Source organism: Carassius gibelio, chromosome B1, assembly GCF_023724105.1.
Source record: "Carassius gibelio isolate Cgi1373 ecotype wild population from Czech Republic chromosome B1, carGib1.2-hapl.c, whole genome shotgun sequence".
NCBI lineage: Eukaryota > Metazoa > Chordata > Actinopteri > Cypriniformes > Cyprinidae > Carassius > Carassius gibelio.
The window spans coordinates 5,664,013-5,687,562 of NC_068396.1; the positions used below are offsets into that span (position 1 = coordinate 5,664,013).

At 35.4% G+C, this 23,550-nt stretch overlaps 1 protein-coding gene across 3 annotated transcripts in view; it reads right to left on the bottom strand.

Annotated features, from left to right (window-relative positions):
• Positions 1-12,740: 12,740 nt before the first annotated feature.
• Positions 12,741-23,550, bottom strand: part of nrp2a (neuropilin 2a) — a 75,227-nt gene continuing 64,417 nt past the window's right edge. For 2 of the 3 annotated variants that reach the window (XM_052545523.1, XM_052545524.1), the window contains 2 exons: positions 16,653-16,712; positions 12,741-15,001 (listed from right to left, as the gene is read on the bottom strand). In XM_052545523.1, the coding sequence (XP_052401483.1) occupies positions 14,697-15,001; positions 16,653-16,712 (365 nt within the window). In that variant the 3' untranslated portion in view covers positions 12,741-14,696. Of the gene's footprint in view, positions 15,002-16,652; positions 16,713-17,293; positions 20,908-23,550 lie in introns of those variants that run through there. The other variant, XM_052545525.1, reaches the window with a different exon arrangement.

A 23,550-nucleotide genomic window follows, 5' to 3' on the forward strand; every position in this document is an offset into this window, starting at 1 on the left:
AGTTATCAGCAATATTAGACATATTTTAATTTACAGGTATCTATGGCTCAATTAAAGTTAATTATGAAAAACTTTAACATTTTAGCAAATCTCAAAAGTAATGTCCAATGTCCGAAGTTAGTTTTTTTAGTCTTGTATTTACATTTATTTGATCAGATTTTACATTCGTATCGGACAGTATTTTAATTAGCAATGCATTTCTAAAATGATAAAGTCTAAAACCTCGGGTGTATTTTTCAGGAATAGATAAACAAAAAATAAGCACCGCCCTAATGATGTTTATAATATTCAGTTTAACTGGTATAATTACAACAAAGCCTGCCATTCAGATGTTTAGCAACTCCAGGTGTTTCTGTATGAAATAATGCATTTTTTTTTTTTTTTTTATCAAATGAATGTCATTTAATCATTTTGAAACATTCTTTGCAGATGCATCTTCTGGCTCTTCACGTGATTTTGCAAGATTCATAGGGATCCCATACTCCTTTGGGTTAGAGTTACGAGATAAAGAGAAGTACCACTTCATTCTACCCGAGAATCAAATCCAGCCCTCATGTGAAGAAGCGTATCAGGGAGCGATGTCCATCATAAACTACATCCATGATAAGAATTTCAAAAGTGCAGCGGTTAGTCAGACTGTGGACAACTGTGACTGTCTTATGGATCTTGAGTGCAAATGTGATGATTTTAAACCACTATATTAAAATGGACCATGTGCTCAAATAAGTACTGTCTAACAAAAACCACCTGGTTTGATATTTGACTGCCTAATGCAATAAAAATAATAGAAATATCATGAAACATTACATTGGTGTTTTTCATGATTTCCTGTGATGTGTAAGATTGATTGCAGAGCTCTATTTGGCCAGCTGATGGCAGTATATACACAGATATCATTGAAGATGTTTGCAAGCCTGAATAAACTGCTGCCAACTTCAGCAACCACAGATAGAAGTTAAATATATAAGAGAAATGAGGGATAAGATCTCCCTTGTGGCAAGCTTCTCCTGCACACACTAAGACCTGAAACCCTCCTCTATTTATTACTGACTAACTACATGACAAAGAAAACAGAGATATGCCCTGTTTGTCATATTCCCAGAGTAATCAAGTGTGTATTCCTCTCTTAATTTCAACCGAAGGTTAGGGGTCAACACCTATTATGTTTAATTTATATATATATATATATATATATTTTTTTTTTTTCAGTTCTGAATGAAATACTAGTACACAGTGTTCTGAATACTGTACGGTAGCCTATATATACTCCCTATATGTGAAACAGTATGTATTTTTTAGTATGCTATTGTTTTGTTGTCACATTTTGTCAGTGTTTTTCACTTTTTATTTTGCATATAAATAGTTAAAATCCAATTTAGTAGGGGAAAAATGAATAATATGCACAGCATATGCTGCAATCAAACTTATTATGGTTAGTGTAGTGGGATGTCATTACAAAAAAACAAATTCATTACTGTATGCTGTAAAGTGGAAAAAAAAGAAAGAATGTAAATTGGGTTTAAAAGCAAAGTTGTGGTGGTTTGTGAGATTGTGAGAGAAATACAATTCAATTAAATAGTAAGAAATTATTTACATTATATTTGACATTTAAAACTCGACAATTACTTATTTAACAATCAGAATATTAAATACAAAAACATAGAATTTTTAAAGACAAAAGAAAATGTCAAAAATCTAAATAATAACTTATTAAAATATTTTTATAATATATTAATAATATATAAATAAAAAATATAAATTATTATTATACCAATCATTATATGTATTGAGCACTGCATTACAGAATTTGGGAACTGGTCATTTGTCAGTTATTGGCCGTGACATTAAAATAATTATCAGTTTCAGACATAATTTTTATATTGGTGCATCTCTAAAATTATAATGTCTAGGACGGCTGCTTTATCCTCTACTGATACATAAAAAAATAAAATAAAAAAAAGACTGCATAGCCCTAATACTGTATATAATAAATGTAAACATTAAGAAATTGTTACATTTTGAAATACCAAAAAAAAAAAAAAAAAAAAAAAAAAAAATATATATATATATATATATATATATATATTAATAAAGAATAAAAACATTTAAAATGTAGTTAATGCAACAAGATTAAAAAATATTAAAGAAAAAAAGTAAATAAAATCAAAACTAAATGCAAAAAATATATTTACAAATATATATATATATATATATATATATATATATATATATATATATATATATATGTAAAATAAATAAAATTATAAACATTCTATGTATTAAACAAAAATATAACTTAACTAGTTGCAGTCTCAACAGATTCTTCAAGTAAATCATTATATCATAGAGTTTCAGCTGACAAAAAAAAAAAAAGCCTGGGAACCTGTGATCTCATGAAGCAGACTTTCAACCTTTACCCGCAACTATTGAACCGTCATGAACTCGAACTCCCAAAACAAGTCATGCCATTGGGCCATCATGAGAAAACATTCCCTCTCAGAGACCTCTAGATCATTCCTGCTCTGTGGTGGCCCATTTGAGAAAGACAATCTCTGTTTGGAGCAGCAATGCTGGTGAATAATGTGCATGAGCGTTACAGTACCAACAACGGCCATCCATCATAGCTGTGTGCTGTGACATGAAGGTAATATGATCTCCTACTGGGCTCCAGCCAGATCTGTGAAAAGGACGTCTGGAGTGGTGAAAATAGAAGTCAGACTTGACGTCTCGAGATAGACGCACAGCTGGGCTCGAGTTGTTTTACTTCACTGATCGTTCGAGGGCTGTAGAAAGCATTGGTTTGTTTTTTATGGCTGCAGTGTTTATTTGCTGTCGGTCAGGTTTGTGCAGTACGTAAATGTGCAACATTAAGACGTATTCATTAGTCAACGTCAAAACATTCAGTACACACCATTTGTCATGATGCATCTACTGATCATAAGAATGTGATTTTGGGATCCTCTGTAACTAAACCTCTTTATTACCTCATATGAGACCATCCTCTTCAAATCACCCCCGGAGGAATGTATTATTGCTCAGAAGTTACTCTTTTATATCTCAGGAGACTTAATGGAGATCTTAAGTTATGTTTTTATGGTGTGGTCTCAGATGTCACTCCCACATTTTTTTTTTTTTTTTTTTTTTGGGAAACGGACACAAATATGAAAATCACTGACGTACAGCAAAAGTACACATAGAAATGTACAAATCTAATTATTTACAGTACTGTTCAAAAGTTTGGGATCAGTACGATTTTAAAATGTTTTTAAAAGAAGCCTCTTATGTTCACATACACTGCATTCATTTGATCAAATATATAGTCATTTTGTGAAATGTTATTATAATTTAAAATAACTGTTTTCTATTAAAATGAATTATAAAATTTATTTTTTATCAAATTCATTTAGAAATGAATTTCTAACAGTTATTTTAATTTATTTCTGTGATGGTTAAGCTGTATTTTCAGCATCATTCCTCCAGTCTTCATGTCACATGATCCTTCAGGATTCATTCTAATATGATGATTTGCTGTTCAAGAAACAAACATTTCTTATTATATTAGTATCAATGTTTAAAACAGCTGCTTAATATTTTTGTGTAAACCACGATACTTATTTTTTTTCATAATTCTTAAGTAAATAGAAAATTAATTTGAATATAAAATCTTGTGCAACGGTGTAAAGTCATATTTGCTGAAAGAAAAAAATATTAATTTCATTCCAAATAAAATCTTACTGACCTCAAACTTGAATATTATTTATTTCAAATATTAATAGAATTCTAAAGTTAATGTGGACAGCATAGCTCAGATATTTTCATGAGAACTTTAAGTGAAATGTTGGAGATAATATTAAAATGACTTTTGATTTCCAACTTTTAATAACTAAAAATGTATTAATTAATCAATTTAATGAAAAAATAAATAAATAATAATAATAATTCCATCTCCATTTGCACTCAATTGGATCTCATTGCTGTTTAGGATAAACAAGTGAAGGTTTTTCTCCATTGTTCCTTCTGCTTTTGTTTTTATTGCTCCTTCCACCTTTCAGTTATTCCAGCCTCCTACATTACAATTCATATTTATTCAATTAATTTTTTCTTTCCGAATATCATCCCTCTTTTTTCCAATCGATGTATCAGACAACAAGTGCAAACGCATCTAGGTCTTGCACGGAACCTTTCTGAAATGCTAATATAGCATATCATACAGTATATGATGCCTTATTATTGCAGTGCAACACTTCGGTGCTGCCCACGTGCCATACACTCATCACCTCGACTAATGGGACTGTGACGGCCCTGCCGCCCACATCTGTTTCCATGACAACTGCCACCAAGACTGCTTTAACCAGATCTGAGGCGTGTTTCTGCCACCCTGAAACATTCTGCTTTCTGTCATGTTCTCCCGAAGATACTTTTGGCTCGCCACTTTGTCAGATGATGGGGTCTATGATCAGCCACCCGCTTATTCGGTTTGATTCCGCAAGATCCTTGTTAGCAGCTGATATAATGGCGGGGCTCGCGTCCGTACGGCTGACTGTAGCAAGCCGTGGAGCCACCCGGAAGAGAGACAAATTAGATCTGTATGATATTACATCTATTTCTCTATAAGACTATAGGGAAAGCAAATGGAGATTGTCAGTGTAAGTCCAATCAAATTTAAGCCTGTTGCTTTCTTAGTACATCTTATAGTGAATAATTAATTGTTCCAAGTTAATTTGTATTTTACATGCTACATTATAAAAGTTAAATGGGTTTTGGGCATTATATTATGCTTTTGCGATTACCCAGATGAAAGTAATTGCTTATTTTCAAAATAAAAGTCTAAATATAAAAACAAATGTAATTTTAAAACAATATATTACTAATAAAATAAATATTAAGTATTATATATTACTATTGTATATAAGTAACTTAAACATTAGATTGTAATATAATTAAAATATATTTTAATACATTTAATAAATAACACTTATTTTTAATACAAATAAAAGTGACTAAATATTTTATATATGTCTACTAAAAATTAGCAAGCAAATCATTATTATAATAATAAATAGTTAGAACAGTTATCTAACACATTTAAAAAAAAATATTAGAGACAAAGATGAAACTTTTAAATGAAATATATATATAATTCACAAATTGTGAATATGCAACGTCTGGGCACTAAAATATTCCTCTTGGTGCTCTTTGAAATTTAATTTATAGGCTATATGAGAAGGAGAGCAAGAGGATGTTTATCATCCCAATTTTTTTTTTAGCAAATGTTTGTTTGAGTCCCGGTGGGATCCAACATATGACACATGACAACGCCTTTCCCCAAATAAAGAGCGGATATTGAGAATATTTGTGTAGCGGTTTGTGCTGTTTATTGTTGGAGATGGCCGTTGTGTGTATTCCTGGCTCAGGGTGTGTGTGTGTGGGATGTGCAGAAAGCAATTGCATATGTGTGGTTTGCTTATCTTCTGAAAGATAAGGTTTTTAGGGAGACCAGAGTTTTAATTTTACCACATTGGTGAATATGAAAACTTGTCTTCCATTGCATATTTTATTATTAGCTACTAGCTTTTGTCCTGTGAAGCATGACAGCTTTTCTGACTATTTCCCTCTTTTTGTTGTTGTTCATTTGTAGATGTCCCTCATTCAGTAGATATATGGTGTCTTTATCTGTCTTGTTTTGCTGTGGAAAGATTTTTTGTTACTTAACAAAAGCCTTTATCTTGATGGCAGCAGGCAGACTCTGAAAATTCAAATCTCCCTGAGCTCATCTGGAGATTTCCATCTCACAACTTCCCACACTTCAATACACAATCTGCAGAGCCCGCGGTTTTCACTACCTGCATTTTCATTCAGTCCACATGATGATGGATCTCCAACTTTCTTTACTTTACAAACATACACTGCCAGTCAAAAGCTTCTTTACTAACACTATTTCCCACATTTTAGAGTTATAGTCAAGTCAATAGTCAAATATAGGCTAATGTTAAGCAAATCCAAAACAGCCTTATGTGCTATGGTTAAAATATGTTTATTATGGTATTTGTAGATTTCCATGGTTAAAACTATAGTTACAATATGGTCACTTTAGAAAAACCATGATTTATTGTCATAAGGGACTGCCAGTAATATGCTGTTGCATGCATAAAGTCATATGTGCAAACATGTTTTTTCTGCATTGTTCTGGGCTGCTGTTCCCAAAACCACCAGTGCTTTCTTATCATTGGCTACTCTTGGGAAATGTAGCTATGTTTAAATGCACTGTCAGAAGTGAGTGAATGCTCTCTGTAATTGATTGTTTCTGTCTTGCAACATTTGTGTGTGTTCAGGTAAGCAGGAAAGTCCCTCTCTCAAAATTATTTGCTAACATAGGTTATTTGTTCAATTGAATGCATATTGTATTAAGGACCTAATGGACAAGAAAGTAACAATTCATACAAAATGAAAATCTCTTATAATTTACTCACCTGTGTGAATCAAATCCGTATGACCACCAAATAAGATATTTCGCAAAACCACGGTCCTTCTTCCGTAGGCTTCATTGTAGGCTAATGACCTGGGACTGACAATCTCCAAAATGACTAAAAACAACAAAATATCACTATAAATGTAGCCCATATAATCCTTGTGCTTATTTTTCACAAATGTTGTTTATAAAGAGATACTCCACCCCAAAATTAAGATTTTGTCATTAATCACTTACACCCATGTCATTCCAAACCCATAAAAGCTTTGTTTGTCCTCATCTAACTTTATTCAACAGTTTGTCTCCATTTTTATTCAACAGTTTGTCTCCATTTTTATTCAACAGTTTGTCTCCATTTTGGAGAATATGAATGTAGAAGACTTATCCTTGTGGCGCGGCTGACACAGAAGAGTGTAAGCTGCCTTCGTTCAGCTCATATTCTCCAAAATGGCTCTATGGTGATGTGGAGAGACACAGAGGAGACAAATAGTTGAATTAAGTTATTTTTGTTTTATTCACATACAAAAAGTATTTTCGTTGCTTCATAACATTACGGTTGATCCACTGATGGCAGATCATGGAATATTCTGATGATGCTTTTCATACTTTTCTGGACCTTGACAGTGTAACTTATTTGGCAGATATGGGACAGTCACAAGCCTCCCAGTTTTCATCCAAAATATCTTAAATTGTGTTCCGAAGACGAACTAAGCTATTACAGGTGTGGAACAACATGGTGATTAATGACAAAATGTTTAATTTTGGGGTGGAGTATCCATTTAAGCACAATCTTCTTCTTCTCCTTCTTCTTTTTTCTTTTACTTTTAATTGATAGTTGCTTCGGGTTTTGTGGCCCCTGCTGGATTGAAGTGTACAGAAGAGGATAAGGGCCAAGCAATAAAGTAAAAAAAATAAAATAAAACCATCTCGAGATTAAAATCTCATTAAATTTAGAGAAAAGAAAATTGAAGGTAAAATGTTGAGATTAAATGTATAAAATTATGACATTGTAAAATTGTGAGAAAAAAATGTGGAGATAAAATGTTGAGAACATAACCAATTTATTCTCTAAATTTAATGATTTTAACCTCAACATTTTATCTTGACTTTTTTCTTGAAATTTTACGCATTTTTTATCGAAATGTAAGGACTTTAATCTTGAGATGTTTTATTTTCTTTTTCTTTCTTTTTTTTATCATTGCTTGGCCCTAATCCTCTCTAATAGTAGTGCCTAAGTCAGAGGTTCCCAATCCTGGTCCTGGAGGTACCCCAACATTGAAGATTCTGACACACCCTTTTCAGGTCTTGGAGTCTCTAATAATGAGCTGATGACCTGGATAAGGTGTTTTTGATTAAGGAGACATGCAAAATGTGCAATGTTGGAATGCCTCCAGGACCAATATTGGGAACCACTGGTCTAAGTGTTGGCTACATCTAGTTACTGCCTGCTGGTGGATGATGTAACTGCACCATATATATTCATATTTTGGATAACTAAAAAGTAAACAAATATTATTTCCAATCATTTGAATGAGAGTTTATAAATGTTTTTGAGTGACTTTAATTGTGGTCTGGTTAAGGTGAATAGACGTTCAAACAGCTGGGCAGAACATTAACTCCTGAGTCTCCTGAGTGCCTTGAGCCACACATCGTTCAGAGCTGTAATACAAGCACAACTCACATAAACACTACATTTTCATGCAATTCTTTTTACGTCAGTTATAATATATTACTTTGAGCCTGCAGAGCAGCTAAAATCAGAAATGTATTGGAACTGACATAGTAAAGCACAGTATGATTTTTTACTTTTAACTATTGCACATTACTGTCTATTCCATTTACAGCTATGATTGAAATGCTTTGCCAGAGGAATAGAGCTGGCAGAAAGATGGTATTTACAAAACACTTTTATAAATGCATTTTCCTGTTCTTATTTTCATTTCAGAAAAGATGATTATCACATAATACTGCAGGAAGGAACACACCACAACAATAGTGCCTTGTTTTGGTACATTTGAACTTCCTTTCCCAAGATTTTTTATTTCCACAATAAAATGTTGATAAAAATCGTTTTTACATCATTTAGTTTCCATTGACTACCTGATTTTCTAAGTCAGTTCCTCTGTTTATTTACTTCTAGAGTGTGTAATGAAGATGCAGGAGAGCGGGAGGTCTGAAGCAGTGACTGCTGCTGTCACCAGCTCCAGTGGAAACAGAGATCCCCTCTTCCCTCCGAATGACCCAGATAAGAGCTTTCAACTGCTGGCCAAGGGGAGAGGAGGGCTGCTGCTCTGGGAGGACGTCCCACACAGGGGCGTAGCAACCGGGGGGGACGGGGGGGACACGTCCCCCGCACTTTTAGAAACAGGTGATTCTGACCCCTGCTAATTTTTTTTTTTTTTTTTTTTTTTTTTTTTTTTTTGGATCCAGCGTGAATATTTCCTGTAGTGTTCTCTGATTTGTTACTTAGATTTGAGTGAAGTAACATTCAGCCAATCACAGAGCGAATCATCTCCTGGGCGCGTCTGCTATGAGCTTCAAATCTCTTGTTGCTCTTCTGAATTTTCGTTCGTTCGTTTGTTCACTTTGCTATTAGGCCGTCTGGGATCAAATGCACCCCGGAAAAAAAGTAAAGGACGATTACATCCTTTTTTCAAACACACACTGTAAGTATGTTACAGTATGTCGCGATGACACGAATCGCGCGATAAAGTTTTCATGTTATGATTTAACCTATTGAACCCGTATGGACCTCGTCACGTCGCGCCGGATTCAGTGTGTTAAATGCTCTCCTAATTGTCACTTTGGATAAAAGCGTCTGCTAAATAAGACGTAACAATATTATTGGTTTCTGCTGTCTTTTGTTTGTCTACGTGCTGCTCGCGGAGTAAAATTATCATTTCACAATAAATCATATTTGTTTTGCAACGAATATCTTAAAATACTTTATCAAATTTTATTCTTTTAATTCATAACTGTTACTTTATGTCCTAACTAGTCTGTAGGAAAGGCAGGCTGTGACGTCACTGGCAGAGAGAGGGAGCAGTTGCTCAACCTCTTCAGAATGTGAACAGGTGAGATTTGTATCTGGGTTACTCCGCCGCGGTATCCCCGAAGCAATCTAAAATAGTCCGAATATAAACACTTATTATAGGTGCACCCTAGTGATTCAGGACAAGCCAAAAACACGGTTTGGAAAATAGATTCATGTTGTACTCGCTTATTATATAAATTTTTCTACATTCTGAACACAAACAAAGTTACGGACCGCAGCTCTGATTGGTTGATTTTTACCGGGAGCGATGTATTTCTGCAAATGGCAATAGGACACTGGGAGGAGCCAGAGGAGCTTGATTTATTCACAGATTATCTGTCTCATATTTTTCATAAAATGTATGTTGTATAAAATTACTGTAGATGTAATCTGTATACTCATTTAACACCTGTTTTTGTCCAACTGTTTAAAAAAAAGAAGTTATTGTTCAAATGTAGTGCAACTGAAATATTGTAAATATCATAAAATATCTTTATTTCATAAAAAAAAAAAAAAAAAAATTATAGATGGTCTCCCATTGGTCTCAAAGTCCTGCAGTATTTTTAAATTTCGAGTATGATTTAACAAAAATAGGTTCCTGTAAGCTATCATGTCGTGTTCCCAAATTTGAAAAAGTAAAATGCCAATTGGTATTCTATTTAGAATTTATTATGAACATAAGCTTTGGGTCAAATCACCATACAGCTGTCCCCCCCACTTTTAAAATGGCTGCTACGCCCCTGCTGAGTGAGCCAAAGGCCCAAACAGAGCCTGAGATAGGGAAAGGTATACATGTGGGAAATTAATTTGTACTATTAGACAGACGATGTAAACTTTCATCTGATAAATAAAGATGCTGATTCATGCTTTATAGAGTTACATTCTTGTCTTATCCCCTAATCAGTGACCATGATTTTTCAAGTTCTTAGATCAACCTTATTTTGTTCTGTTCCAAAACCCAGAGATGTCTTTTTGACTTATGACTACTTAGACAGCATCCTAACTGTACCAGAACCGTAACTAATTTGGAACATTCTTAATAAGCAAGAATTTAAAATGCAACAGAGAAACAGTAAAATATTTCAGTACAGATGACATAAAAGGAGCAATGTCAAACTCATAATAAAATTATATAAACATATAAAAATAAAAATAATATAATAATAATAATAATAATAATAATAATAATCAGAAATATGCATAGGAAGTACTGTATAATATATTTATCATTCATTATTTATATGTATTCATAATTGCAATTAAGTATTTATTCATAATTGTTTTTGCAGGATTAGCAGATCATGTTTGATTTGGCAAAATCATATCGAGGTTTTTCCACTCACTGCTTCCACTGAGAGTTACTAAGGGTCACTGAAACATTTTTAAAAATATTTCCTCTGACCTCCGGTGCTTGGAAATAATTTCATCTGTGGATGTACAAGGACAGAGCAGAGGAAGTAATGCTGGCATGAATATTACCAGTAGAGCATGTCGTGTTGTTACTGACACTCAGTGGCACAATATGCTGTTTTTAAAGATAGAAACCATGAACTCTTGGTCTTAAATGTTTCTGCATCTGTTCTGATGTGAAACCAACCAGACTGAGGATGTCGTGCATTGACCTTGCTAAGAAACAGCATCTGCTAAAATCGTTAAAGCAAATGAATAATTTGCAACATGAAAGCCCTCCCTCAATGGAGTCGTTCAGATGCACCAAATCCTTTACATCAGAAACTGACATTAGTCTCAATAACCAGCGGGGAATGGAGGAGTACAGTTGCGTGCCTCTAGTTCTCCATCATTTGTCAAGTTCTCTGGAGATGAATTGGCTGTGCACTCTTTGTATTTCTTAGTGCGCCCCCTTCAAAAGCTGATCACCTACAAGCTTCAAGCATGCAAGGCTGAACTTTGATGGAAAGTCCGGCTTACTGAGAAAGAGGGAAAGCTCTCTGATCTTCGCTAGCAGGGCCCCAGTGGAGAATTAGATTTCAATCTGACAGGGAGGGAAAACATTTACGAAACAAAAGTTTAGAATAATTTGGGTGGAAAAGCAGAGCCCGACGGCCGGGCTCCTTGGAGCAATTTCCTGGTTCACCATCACTCAGTCCAGTTTGCCGATCAAAGCCACACATCCAGATGCCTTGTATTGAGTTTAAAGACAGAACTTCATTAATCAAGAATCAGCCAATAGAACATTTTAAAATATTTGGAAATCATGTTATTCCAGTCTACAAAACCACTGATGTATTTCTTCAAAATGGCTTTTAGGGACTCTACATTTGAAATGACTGATGTGCTAGTCAAAATTTTGATCTCTGGAGCAATATGAAGCGTGGGAATGGTAAATAATATTCCTCTAGATCTAGATCATGATCAAAGTTTGACTACAGTATTTGCAGTTTATAGTCCGTGTCCAGAGTCTGATGATGTCCATATGGGTGACCCTTTTTTCTTGGAAGTTTCTGTGTCCTACATTTCTATGCGGCAGTCCATTTAATTTAGTGTAATTAATTATAAGAGAATTATATAATATTTTTTAAGGGACTACAACAACATACTGTAGATTACCTCAATTTGACACACATTTAGCAAAACCCACACAATTCCAATACTACTAGTATTCTTGGGATCTTGAGCGAAGCTGATTTGATTGACCTTAATAGACTGTATTTCACTGTTCCCATCATTAGTCAGTGAAACATCCAGAGTGGTAAAGGCAAAGGCAGGCACACTATGAAGCAGAAAGGAAGCTAAGGTAGAGAAATAGTTAAATGGATGCAACTGGGTGGTTGTATGAGGTGGAGGGATGAAGGGAACTTTAGGGGGTGGAACAGTAAGGCACTTCAAAGCTTTGATGTTGTGAGCCCCTAAATGAAGGCGACTGAAGGTCCGCGCTAATGGGAGCCCATGGGGAGATGAGAGAAACTGTAGCAGACATAGCTGGAAAGAGAAAGCGAGAGTAAGTTTGTATGTGTTTTATGACTGAATGTGTTGATATTTAGTAGAGTCAAAGGTTCTATTGATGGACTCCTTTTGTTGTCAGTGGAGGTTATGTACTGGTCTGGTATTTGTAATATTAGTTGCATGTGTGTGAGCATGTTGAGCAATAAGTATTCTACTCATTTATCAATCCCATAAGCCCTTGCTCTTGTAACTTCAAAACTCTAGACTCGTAAAACATCAAACTGATGTTCCTCATGGATCCACCTTGAAATGTTCAACGCCATATCAACCCAATATGTTAACAATCCTTTATTAAATAATCATAATAACAATAATCATCATCATAAAAAGCACATTTTCTGTACAAAGTGTCCAAAGAGAGACTGGAATTATACCCAGTGTTGTGATTCTCAAGTATTTTGAGTGTTTAAGACAGACGAATGCTCCAAAGCAGTCTTTTTTTCAGGTCCAGAGCAGAGGCTGGAACAGAGTAGCTCCAAGGCACTTGCAAAAGTCCAGGGGTCCAGTAGCAAGAGTCTTCAAGAAGATAAGAAGTACGTGTATGGATCAAGCAGGGTTCAGTAGAAACATCTAGGCTCACCTGTTAGTGCCTCAAAACTCAAAAAAAAAAAGATCCCAGACTCTCATTGTGTGTCTTATTCTGCAGAGATGTAGTGTGCTTTGGGTGTATTTATTTCCACCAACTCCAAGGATGCGTTTTTGAGCACGTACGAGGGTAAGAAATCACATCTGAGCAAGTAGGTAAAGATTTACGGCATCTGTCTTCAACCCTTTTCTAGTCTTTGAAAACCACAGGGGAGCAGATTTACAACCAAACCTGTCTCCTGTTAACATAAAGCCTAAGCATGGAAACATAAAATTTTGTAAAAGAGAGGAAAATATCGATTTGGAATGAAACAGAGGAAAGAACTGCTGTATGATGTACATTTGAAAGCATTGGTGTTCCTCAAGCCTCTGTGTTAGGTCCTATAATGTTTTCACATAACCTAAAAGAACAGCAAAATGTTTTTTATTTTCATTTATGTTTTAAGTTGAATTAATGTTGGTCACCGCTGACAGGTTTTGGAACACTTATCTAGGCATCTCAATAAGGATTTCAAGAAAATATATTAAATATTTTTGCTTACACTTTTTTTTCACTTCAAATTGATCCAAATCTAAACTATTTTACCTCTTACAGACCCTTTAAACATTAATTTTGAGGTGAAAAATATCTGTTTGACCCAAGAGCCAAGATATATTGCACCACTAGATTTAGTCTTTTTTTCTTTAAATACAAGAAGTGGACCTGAATCTCTCTGAGTTAATAACTGTAGCATTATTTAATGCCCAGAGTAAAAATAAGAGAAATTGTATTTCAAACCCATCCTTCAGTATATCTGTCAGACTTTCAACCCTTGTTTCACATTATTTAATGCCTGTTTGCTAGCTCAAAGCACATGAGCTTGTCAGTCCTGTCTCCCAGTTACAGCAATCCATAGGTTGCACTGACAAAATCCTCAGTTGTTTTAAACAAGTGTGGTGCCTTTTTTTTTCAAAACACAATCCACAAAACACACTTTGCCGAAAACTAAATCTAAGAACCCTCAATCTGTCTTACTTTTCCATTTCCAAACTGTCAGAGTGACAAGAGAAACAAAATGGTTGGCTGAAAGCAATGGGTTGTAAACACACAATAATAATGACGTATAATCACCCTGGGCTACTGAACTTCTCTGCGAGGGAAAAACAATAAAGCAACATTAAACCCACCAAAGCCTTTACAAACAATGCACCACATCGTAGGCCACAAATGTACTTTTGGGAATGATGGTGGGCAGACCTTTGTAGCTCTAAAGTCCAGCCATAGATCTCCCACTTTAAAAACTAGACCTCTTAGAAATCTAAACTGATATACTCTCATCTTTTTGGAATAGGAGAACATTGATATGTATCGACATTTATTTTGAGGCTGGGCCCTGGAAAGGGTTTCAATCCTTGCAGCTCCAAACTCTCCACTTTTGATGTAATCCAGTGAAAGACGAGGAAGTCCTTGGCAGCAGCATTAGAGCTAAATAAGCACAACTGCTTGGAAAATAAGCTCCAGGAGAAGTTAAGTCTAGGAGCTCTCCAGCTGAGATGGACATGCATTCCAGGAATACTAAGAGATGAGGCTCGTCTCTTCAAAGAGTCAAATCGGGTTACTTTGAGGTCATTTTAGGATACTTGATATCTCCCCATCTGTTCTCCTCAAGCCTCGGAGCAGCAGCGCTGTTGGTTAAGCTTTACTTTGTGCTTAATCCCATCATACAGCTCGAAGTTGTAGTTCTCCAAAGTAGTGGACGAGCGTGACGTCAAGCCGCCGTATGAGCAGGTGCAGTAAAGAAGGAGGCCAGCGCACACAGCACCTAGAAGAACGCCCAGAGAACTCATGACGATGATGGTCAGGAGAATGGGGTCCAGAGAATACAGCCAAGTGTTGTCCTTATCAACCACATGTGTCACTGGAGGCTCAGATGGCGTTTCGGCTGTGCTCCACTCTGGAAACTGGAAACCTACAACAACAAGAGGATGGGAGGGCACATAAAAAGAACGTTCTTTACAATCTCATGTACATAAACTTTTGCTTTTGGACTTAATACAATGGTAATGTCATGGTTGTATTTAAAGGAGTCTGATCTCCCACCAAATATATTGATGGTATTAAATGGTAGCCTTCAAAAAAATTACTGTGGTAGTACCATGTTACAGTGAAGCATCAGACGGTACTATTTTAAACCATGATATCGAAATTCAGCTACCCCATGGTTTTAAATGGTTAACCATGCTAGTTTTCAATAAAACCATGGTACTAACATGGCAAACATTTCTTTAAGTGACAAAGTACTAACATGGTATTCTTTGAGGTACTTTGGCGTTTTAGAAGAGTACTATTGCACTGACATGGCACATGTCCAAAAATAAAAGGACTACCAGGTCAAACTAAGTGAAAAAGTACCATGGTACTACCATGATTTTTGTGTTAAGACCATGGTATTCTTTAAAAGAATGTAATCTCCCACAAAATATATAGTGATTGTATCAGCTGGTATAGTTACAAAAAGTACTGTGTTGATACCGTGGTAGAGTGACAGCATCATAAGGTAATATCATGGTACTTTGAGATATACGTACCATGATACTTAAATTCATGTACCACATTTTGTTTTCTTAAACCAAGGTACTTTCAAGAATACCACAGTATGTCACATATTCAATATTCAATAGTAGAATATGTAATTGAAAAAGGACAATGATTAACATGTTTTACCATTAACATATTTACAATGTATTCTTTGAAGTATTTTGAAGTAAATACCATGGTACTTCAAAGTACTTAAAATAATACCATGGTATAATGTGCAATTACTGTACTTATATGACTTGTTTTCCTAAGAATATTTTGTTCAACACTACAGCCTTTGAAGGCTAAACAGAAGTTTTTGTGTTTGTTTTCCCACACAGTATCCTATGGAGGAAGATCCTAACTAATGGCTTGGTCTGTGTGAGAATTCTGTCGGCATGGTTGTTTTCAGCTGACAAAACTAAGCCGTAAACTCTTTTGTGGCACCCTGTGCCTTGCTAGCGCTTGCTTTAGGCTTAATTAGGCTGCTTTTGACAGCGAGCTGATGCCAAAACTCGCACCAGCTGAGCTGCTTTTGCACTTTGACTGATATCTGTTGCATTTTGTTAAAGCTTTTGCCCTTTTAGTTCCAACAAATGGCTTCTGAGGTGATTGACAGCTTGTGTAGAGTGTAAGCTAAACAGACTTCATTACATTGTATTAGAGTAGGGGGAAAATGAGAAAAAGATGGAAGACATCGATAAAGGAAGTCAGGGAAAGTGAAAAGAAGACAGACGGAGGGGGGTTGACAGTCTATAAGGATGAACAGATTTCGGGTGGGTAATTAACTCGTCCTTGTCTTTTTTATTTATTTATTTAAGAGCCAAAACAAAGACATCTTTATGAGTTAGATGGATTCCAACTGTGTGATAGCGGAAAGGGAAGGGGCGGAAAGTCTGATAACTGCAGATGGGTTTTTTTCTGCAGAAATGAAGGGTGAGGGCGATGCGAGTATGAACAAACATGTACATACCCACACAAACAAACTGTAGGATGTCATCTCAACCCTTACAAACATATGCACAGATGCTCTGTGAACTAACCTGCATTTATGTGGTCCTTCTCATTCGAGATACGCCCATTTCCAACCGCTGGTTTTTTAACTGTGGACAGAAATGTAAACATTGTATTGAAATATATAATATGACACAAAATAAAGTGTTTTGTGGCCAATAAGTGCATATTCACAATCATATATGTATTAATGAATAAAAATTTGCATTATTAACAAACTTCAGTACACAATAGGGCATTAAAGTCATCTTCACATCATAACATTTGATTATTCAGATAACTAGCTCTAAACACATCAACAATACACAGTATCTAACTTCAGAAAACTTGCTAATTTACACTAATACCTAATATTATACAATAACCTGTAAAACAGAGTCTGTGTCACTCAAAGTGTTTGCATACATGTGCTTGCGTAAAGTATCGGGCCTTGGATTGACAGAGATCTAAATAAGTATATTTTGAGACATGAGGCTAAGTAATAAAATTATTAAAGGGTCACAAGATATGTAACATAATTACAGGGTACAGAGAATAACATCATGTGACCTACATAATTACTAATTGAAGCACACCAGCATTTAAACATTAAGGGAACACACAAATATAGCAGCAAAAATAGGCCAACGTCTATTGTTACTGCTCTGATATAAATAGATATAAAAAGAAGTGAGGATTAAAAAAATAAGATTTTATTGTCACATTTTAAAAGCAGGTTTTCAAGACACAAATTCATCAAGCAAAAAAATATTCTGTTCACATTCGCATTTTAAACAATTTACTCATTTCAAAGTTGAGGTATAGGCTGACCACAGTTAGAAGGTACTTTTTAATAAAGCAAAGTGCATTATCATCATCATCCTCATTATTATGATTAAATTCATAGTCTGGTACAGAAGCATCACCACCGCCTAAGTAAGCTTTGCGGTGTAATAAAAGGCCCATAATTTTCAGATGGCTTTATGGATCAGGTCGCTTTGTTCCAAAAATGTCCAAGTCAGAGCACAATGTGTCTAAAAGCAAAGAAATCAATGTGAGAGCTCGCACACCAAGGATGTGAAGGCGGTAGCCTGACTGGATCCATTGTGAGCGATCTATTCTACCCAACTCCCCACCACCGAGGAGAATGATGTCGATTGTTCGACAACCCCTGAGATGCCGTGTCCAAAAGTACAGTTAGCATGAGCCATTCGGATCCGAGCAGACATCGGCAGGGGTGTGAACATCAACCTCAATCCTCCGCTCTTTGAAAAATAGACTGTTTTGCTTTATTAGAAGTATTCTCGGTTCAGGATACGCGATGCATTTAAGAGCCCGAGAAGAATGGCTGTTTGGCATCACACCTCGCTGGGTGACGTGTTGACGGTGTTCTCGAGAGAGAGCACTCGCACTCATTAATGTGGTTTCCCGAGTCGACGAGAGACACGGGGCGGGAGACTGAACGCCTTTAGCAGCTTTAATAAATGGTATCTGGTCCATTAACTAATTAAAAAATATTAAGAGTGAAGAAAGAAAGGGGGACACGGTTTAGGAAAGAAAAGAGAGATAAAGTGGCTGCTTTAAAAGCACATTGCATGACGGTGCCAAAACATCTCTTACCACCTCACAGCAGGAAATGGCATTAAAAAGCCCCGCAGGAGCCAAGGGTCTTTATCCTTTTATTTCCATTTTGAACAGCTCTATACTTCTTATATCGACATGAAGACCTTTGAAATGCTTTTTCTAGATCTGCAGAATATTCTTAAAGGCATAGTTCACATGAAAATGATAATTCGGTAATCATTTACTCAAGTCGTTCCAAACCTGCATACCTTTCTTTCATATGTGAAAGACAAAAGGAAATGTTTAAACTTTTTCTATAAAATGAAAACACGAAAGGGGTTGAACATGGGCTATCATTGAACATCACTAATGTCAAATTTGCCACCGTACTTGATTAAACACCAATGCAAATTAGTTTTGAGCAAATAATGGCTTTATTTTTGCTCACATAAATATATCCTGTGGTTCCATACAAAATGATATATGGTGAAATCCTTTTCACTTACATAGAGTTGCATAATGAAAATTCTTTAAAACATTTCCTTTTGTCTTAGAAGAAAGGAAGTCATAATAAATAACATTGCATTAAGTTTTCATTTTGGGGAGACCTATTCCTTTAAAACGGTTACCCCTTTGGACTTGTGTACTAAGGTAATACCTTGGAGTAGCACTGCAATACTATATAATAATCAAATGGTACTGTCACAGTATGTTCGTGACACTCCCCTGTCCTAATACAGAACTGATTAATATAACCTATAAAACTCAATGACAACTCAATTCAGTAAATGATTCAACATGGCTATGAAAAAGCATATGGCAATCTTGGACAGCATTCAATGCTAATCACTCCTGAAGCTTCACGATGCTTCAATGAACCAAAATTGCTACCAGGTGTTGATATCTGCGCAAGTTCTCTCCCACCCCAGCGCTCAGTGCTTCTTCATAGCGTGGAGACGGAGAAAGGAAACAGCTGTCTTTGTTTATGGGACTTGTTTTTGGAGCCTCCGCACCAGCAAACGTTCGCTCAGAATAACACACGCCAACACAGTTTTAGGGGATCTTTGGGAAACGAATGTGAGAAATGCAAGATAGAAAGGAATAACCTAGATACTGCCACAGAGAACACAGAAACAAACACAAAACATGAAGACTCCCTTGCTGAATCCCTCTTTCACATAATTCTCTTATCTCACTGATGCCGCCATCCCTTCATTTTAAGTTGAGCACATCATTGATATAAAACCATGCCTAATAAAATGTTTAAAGTCAACATGAAAGAACATTTGCAGTGCATTTTAGTTCCATAATGAACAACTTTTAGATGGGACTTATTCTGTGAGAATTGATTGAATGGTGAAAATATGGCGTTTCATACAAGGACAGAGTCTAAAAGTGAGTTTGCACATTCTTCCTGCTATTTTCAGTGAGGCTTTTTTATTTTTATCTGGCATTAATTTACCGCGGTAAATATTGGCAAGGTTTTAAGAAAGGCTGTGTTACATACAACTGCAGCCTAAAACAGTTGTTGCCAATAACATTAACCAGTAATTGGTATGATCTAAGTTACATAAGTAAAAAAAATAAACTCATTACACAAGCATTTTTCTCTTTGTAATGACAATGCATTGATTAACTGTTCACAATAAGACTCAATTTTGATTTCATGTTGACTTTAAAGGCAGTGTTCATTATGACACCATATGTTTATATCATCTTAGGTGGACTCTCCATTTATCAGACTTAAGTTGTTTACATGCAGAAACCTTTTAAGCAATACTTCACCTTCCCTTATTACTAATTAAATCATGCTTGCTTTGTATTCAAAAAGTGCTAAGAAGCACATTCTCAGTAATGGAGCCTCGCCCATATGCTTAAATGCATCTGAAAGCTTCATATTCTCTCTTCCACCAAAGGTCTGTTCCCATGTTCTGCTCTAATCAGGTAAAGTACTCGTAATCAATCTCAGGGACTAGTCAAAGTGCAAACATTGTGGCATGACCACAACAGCTCTGAAGTCACCGATGTTCTGACCTTGTCCAGTCGCATTGATTTAACATAAGTACAGCACATTGGATCAAAGTCAGTCCAGGATCAGTGATTGAGGTCATTGGATAACACGTTCTCTTGGCTAGGCGTTCATCAAGAGGCCAGATACAGATTTGCTCTTGGAGAAGTTCCCTCCAGATAAATACGAGCTGGCTAGATGTCGTAAACAAGCTGAGCACGCTAGTAAGACAGGGTCGTCACTATCCAAGAAAGAAAAGAACAGAACAGAACAGAACACAGAAATCAAAGTGTTGGATTCATCTGGATGCATTCGAATCCAAGCATCTGAGAGCGTTCTTTGAGTTTCTCCTCCAACTCTTCAGTCTGAGATCTGCATTTGTCAAGGACTTCCTTTAGGAAGTCAGCATTTGCAGGTAAACCTCTAAACCTTTAGTCCAGGTGGTCACCAGTAGGAATTCCCATCACCCTTCTCAACCCATACAGTCAACTTGGGCGTCACCCCAGCCCTGTGCAGGCCGCCGTTCGGATAATGTGCATTGTGGGGGCTGTAGTAGGCCATTGTGGGTTGGTTCCTCCTGGCCGTAAGATGGCGACAGCTAATGGCCATGACAATGACAATGAGCAGGAACAAGATGGCTCCTCCACCAGCCATTACGTAATACCAGTTGGGCAAAACGGGTGGTACTGACAGCGTATCTATTGTTGGCTCACTCTTGCCTGGTAGGGCTCCCCCTGGTGGAGAGATATACAAACTGTGAAAGACGCCACACTACTGCTAGGTTCAAAAGCAAACACACTAATGCCATGAAAGATGCTGTATTGACTGTTTTGGCATAAGCTTCATGCTCCATGTTTCACTGTTCGAAATCGCCATGACATAACCGCTTTCCAGTAGCAGAATAGTTGTTTAGGATCTATGTTCGGTTTGCATAGAGGCATGTACATTGAAACAATTGGAGTGAATGCAGTGCTGTTATGTAACATGCTTTCAAATAGGCACCTGAGTCAGACTGCAAGCATGTTGCAAATAAAGACTGCCCCACTCTAGTCCTGGGGAGTGGGAATGCCATACTATGAATCAAACTGTATTTTGTTTAGCATGCTGTATTTTGGGACAAGTCTCTCTCCAGGACTAATCAAAGGGCAGGTGGATACAAGACTACAAGTGCTGGTAGTTCTCCAAACCGTTATGTCTTAGGGGTACATTGGGGCTGCATTCAAAACAAAAGGCTGTTTTGCCAAGCAGAGGCACATGCATTCTGTTCTCCCTCGGTTCAGTCTTCTGGTTCTTGCAGAATGCTGACAGATATCTGAGTTTTTAATAGGGTTGGGCATCGCCAACTTCGTCAAATACATCTTGATGCACCACTATATCAGAATAGGATCACAACTGAGATTTAGAGAGACCCAATGTGACTATGTGGAAATCTGATGATGTGTACTGTGTATGTTTATTATGGATATATAAATACACACACACATGCATGTATATGTGTATATATATATATATATATATATATATATATATATATATATATATATATATATATATATATATATATATATATATATATATATATATATATATATATATATATAACATTTATTTATATATATATTATCTATATTAAATATGTTTATATATAATATAATAATAATCTGTTAAATTTATATGTAATTTATATTACAAAGCACTTTACATGAAAGGGGGATATATATGATATAATTTATATGAATATAAATACAAACATGTGAATACATCTAAATATTTTCAAAATTTATGCTGTATGTGTGTCTTTATATACACATAATAAATATGCACATATATTATTTAAACAATTAGTTTTTATTTTGGATGCGATTAATCGCAATTAATTGTTTGACAGCACTAAAATGAATACATAAATTAATACATTTAGAAAGATATATAATAATATAATATAGTTATATAATATGACAAATAAATAACAACTTAAGTTAAGTTAAAAAAGTAAATACAATATAAATGAAATAAAACATAACATCAGTATATACAACTAAAGTACAGATGCAAGTCATTATAGATTTATGGCTAAATATGCATACATTCAGTTTCTCAGATAAATTTCAACCATTAAACCAGGCTTGTGATAGGCTAATTTTCACACCAACCACAGCACTACCAGATGAGTTCAGCTGCTCTAGAAAGCCAAGGTGAAGCGCCGCATGATGACTTTAAATTGATACAGCTTTGAGCAATTTCTGAAACACTGAAAATAAAAACAAAGAAATGGATTGCCAAATAACCCTACACCTCGACGAAAACAGCCAAAATAGTAACAACTATTATGATTACACAACAAGTGGAAGCAGAGGTTTTTGTCAGCCCTGCTTTGTCTATCTCACAGATTAGTAAGCACCATGTGAGAAGCGAACATTCGAGAAAAGAATGACACCAAAAAACAGTTCTCCAGAGACTCCAAGGAGACATACCCTGAGTCTCTGATGCAATGCTGCCATCTGAGCAGAACCCGGCACAGGCAGACATCTTGTTATGCTATATTCAGCTACGGAGCATGACTGAGCCACTCATTAAGGAGAGTGACTTGGCTCTGCCTGTGTCTTTTATTGACACTCTTTTCACAAAAGAAAGTGGAGGTGCTAATATGCCGGTAGCTTGTTTGGGTATTCCTGCCAATGCAAGAATCCAAGTTAAAAAAAAAATAATAAAAAAAAAATAATAATAATTGCAATAAACAGATTAATATATTAAATATATTAAAATATATTTATATATATTATATATATATATTATATATATATATTATATATATATTAAATATATTTATATATATTATCTATATTAAATATATTTATATATAATAATCTGTTAAATTTATATGTAAAAAAAATTTATATCGCAATTAATTGTTTGACAGCACTAAAATGAATACATAAATTAATACATTTAGAAAGATATATAATAATATAATATAGTTATATAATATGACAAATAAATAACAACTTAAGTTAAGTTAAAGTTAAATATATATATATATATATATATATATATATATATATATATATATATATATATATATATATATATATATATATATATATATATATATATATATATATATATATATATATATATATATATACACACACACACACACACAGACATCCCAAGTCTCCCGGAAGTTCCGGGAGTCTCCCGCATATTGAAAGCGGCTCCCTGAGACCCGCAAATTAGTTAAAATCTCCCGGAATCTAGACTGAGCGAGCAAAAGCGCGCATGCGAAACAGATACTGTGTTTCAAACCGTGTAGCGCGCGCACGGCAGAGAGGGAGAGGGAGCGAGAGACCTTGCGTGTGTATGCTAATGTGCGTGTT